This window comes from Nanorana parkeri, unplaced genomic scaffold, assembly GCF_000935625.1.
Source record: "Nanorana parkeri isolate BGI_ZX_2015 unplaced genomic scaffold, ASM93562v1 scaffold1087, whole genome shotgun sequence".
Taxonomy (NCBI): domain Eukaryota; kingdom Metazoa; phylum Chordata; class Amphibia; order Anura; family Dicroglossidae; genus Nanorana; species Nanorana parkeri.
In genome coordinates this window covers 481,396-484,545 of record NW_017307355.1, presented here as the reverse complement: position 1 = coordinate 484,545, position 3,150 = coordinate 481,396, and the positions used below count along the sequence as shown (strand labels likewise).

Sequence of the window (3,150 nt, the reverse complement as noted above, 5' to 3'; positions counted from 1 at the left end):
ACACAGTTAAAAAAAATATGACATAATGCATAGTCATAGTTAATATTCATATTAATCTGAGATGAGAATCACATAGTTAATTTTCTCTAAGCCATTATCTTGGTATTGTATACTTGGTATCCAGTAGGTCTACAGCAACATGGAGGTCCCAAGTGAAAGACAATGGACAGACTAAGTAGCAATGTATGTAACTAGGAGGGCCTGGGGCATATATGTTTTGCCCCACCATATGGACACCTCCCAAAATCCCAAGGGCATTTTCCAAAGAAAGTGTTTGTGATTCTACGTTGTTCCTTCATCACAATCTTTTCAAATTAACAAGCAAAACTAAATGTCAGGCTCATAATACTGACAAACGTGTTCCCTGGAGGATGAACAGACGCTGTGGCAGATGCCACTGTCATGTCCCAGGCATCCACAAAGCCCACATTAAGGCCCTGGAAAACTTCTCTGAGTACAAGATACTGGGTATAGCCATGAAAGTCTCCCCGTGTTTCCACTGGGGCAAAGATCTCCCTGATGTTTTCTGATTTAATGATAACCTTGGTGTCCGGACTCCGGAGGAAGAGGCGTTCTACCTCTCGGTGGATGTTGAGTGCCCGTTTGATGAAAAGTTTAAGAGGGAACTGTCTGAAGTGCTGGCCCAGGGTTATAACAAAAATTGTGTCCTTCCCTCCGCCACGTAAATCAATCTGACGGCTCGTGTACATGTCTTCCTTGAAGTAGTAGAAAGCACTATGCTCCAGGGGAAAGCCATGTCTTTTATAGGAGACATAAAGGTCCTTTTCCATATTTAGGGCTTCAAGGGTCTTTGACCAACCGGACCATCCTTTTAGATGGTAACGAAAGTAATTCACAACTGTTGGAGGAAAGAATAAGTGTTAATTGAGAGCAATATAGTTTCCAAGCTGTTTTGTTTCTTTAGTAGGTTGCTGGTGTAATATTCAGGGCGGATATGACCCGTAGTCAGCCATACCAGCAAATAAAACTTTATTCTTTTCCTCAAACAATCAAATAAAAATGACTTATATTCAGCAGAATTATAAAATCAACAGGGCTTATTGTCAGCAAACACAACATTCGGCTAAGCGCCTGTATACCAAGTCCCACCTCAGGGTTAGAGTCCCAGCCTCAGGGTTAGAGTCCCAGCCTGTTCACAGAGGGTTCCAGAATGGAGACAGGTGCCCCAGCAGTGTCTCGGTAGAGGGTATTCCACAACTTAACACACACATCCATGTGTCCTGCTCCAAACACTCCTCACAGACACAGACTGACTGGCTTCCTGATCCTTTTTAACACACCCTGTGGTTGGTGGGTTAACCCTTTCATTACCAGAACTGGCTGTAGTCAGGGATGGAGGCTCATCCCAAAAATCTCTCTGAGCCTCCAGATTCCAGGACCCATGTATAATTAACAACTCTGGGAAGACTGCCTAGCAGTTTCCCTTACAAGTCCGACCCGGAACCCTTCACCCTGAACCCCTCACCCTGCTTGGCGAGAACCCTGAATACAAGGTGACCTTAACGGGACCACCACCTAAACAAGGGAGAGATATACCATCCATCCAGTATGAGTGCGCCCCTGTGCCCAAAACCAGCCAAAGACAAGATTTGAGGATTTTTGTGTGAAGAAACCTGAGTGGCCTGCGTAGAGCCCTGACCTCAACCCTAATGAACACCTTTAGCCCTCATTCACACTGGAATCAGCCTGCACGTATAGCTCCGTGCTGCGTGCACGGCCGTACCGAGCAACTCCCGGGAAGGACAGGTGTTGCGTGTGATTAGTATGTAGCCCCTGTCCTTCTCTATGGGACTATGTGGCCGTACGCCGACCTACGCTCACCTCAAGTGCAGGTCCATAGGGGAGCGTGTTTCCTGGCTCGGATGCAGACAGGATCCATCCTGTCAGCGTACGAGTACGCTCACCCGTGCGTATGTGCAGGGCGGGTGAGCGTAGGGGGGGCATACGGTCGTGTAGTCTCATAGAGAAGGACAGGGGCTACGTACTAATCACACGCAGCACCTGTTCTTCCCGGGAGCTGCTCGCCTTGGTACGGCCCTGCACGCAGCACGGAGCTGTACGTGCAGGCTGATTCCAGCGTGAATGAGGGCTTAGGATGACTTGGAATGTTGATTTTAAACCAAATCCTCTTACAACATTAGTACCTCATAAATGCTCTTTTGGCTGAATAGGCACAAATTTCAACAAACTCTCTCCAAAATCTTGCGGCTAGTCTTCCCAAGAGAGTGGGGACTGTTACAGGGGAAAAGCTGTTAAAGAGAAGGGGGGGGGGGGGTGTCAACTCCATATTAATGCCCATGGCTTTGAAATGGGATTTCCAACATGCTCACATAAGTGCAATGGTCAGGGTCCACAAACTTTTGATCATATAGTCTATTTTAAAGCTAGCCAAGCAAACAGGCTTAACACCCTGCCATGGAATTTCACCAGCATCAACAGGTTTTGTTTTGATAGTGAACCTGCAGAGCAGTTCTAAAGTGCTATCTATATCTTGCAAGAAGCCTCATGAACGGATCTCAGGTTCCATCTAGTACTCAACCAAATAAATCATTGCTCAGAGATCCAACATCATGAGAACGTGTCTATAAGAACCATCAATGGAACAGTAGTTGTTATAGCATGGCGCCTCACTGAAATTTGTGATTGTTATATAAATACTACAGTACTTTGCTCATATAAATCTTACTTTGGATGCCATCAGTAAAGTGCATTATGAACTGCCGCAATGTAGAATCTCCTATGAGGAAAAGATTCTTTCCTTTCAGACATCTCAAAAAGTATTCTCCGGTTCTGTAGACAGTCATATTGCAGTAGACGGGATTCCAAATATTTTGGATAAAATATCCACTTGGGAAAGGAGACCACATTCCTGTCTGACATTTTGGCTTGGGAGTAACAGTCGAGTCTGGAAAAAAGATCACACAGGATATGAAATCAATAAAGTTGAACACATTACTTTCTGAAGGCTCGACAAGCTTTGTTTTTCAACACCAATTTCTAGTTGGCAAGCCCAGTATGGCAAAATAAATGGTTGGACCCGGTGGCCAAGAAGGCCAAGAAGTATATCTCTTTATCTACTCCTAGATTTTCAAAGATGCAGTCATGCAATCAATGCTAGAGAAATCAGCC

General features: G+C 45.2%; 1 protein-coding gene across 1 annotated transcript; it reads right to left on the bottom strand.

The window, feature by feature from the left end:
• Nucleotides 1–231: 231 nt before the first annotated feature.
• On the bottom strand, nucleotides 232–2,921 carry LOC108796268 (NXPE family member 2-like). The gene is made up of 2 exons (XM_018567730.1): nucleotides 2,708–2,921; nucleotides 232–859 (listed from the first exon to the last, which is right to left on the bottom strand). Exons 1-2 carry the CDS (start codon nucleotides 2,886–2,888, stop codon nucleotides 315–317), a joined length of 726 nt encoding a protein of 241 aa, XP_018423232.1. The 5' UTR covers nucleotides 2,889–2,921; the 3' UTR covers nucleotides 232–314.
• Nucleotides 2,922–3,150: the final 229 nt, after the last annotated feature.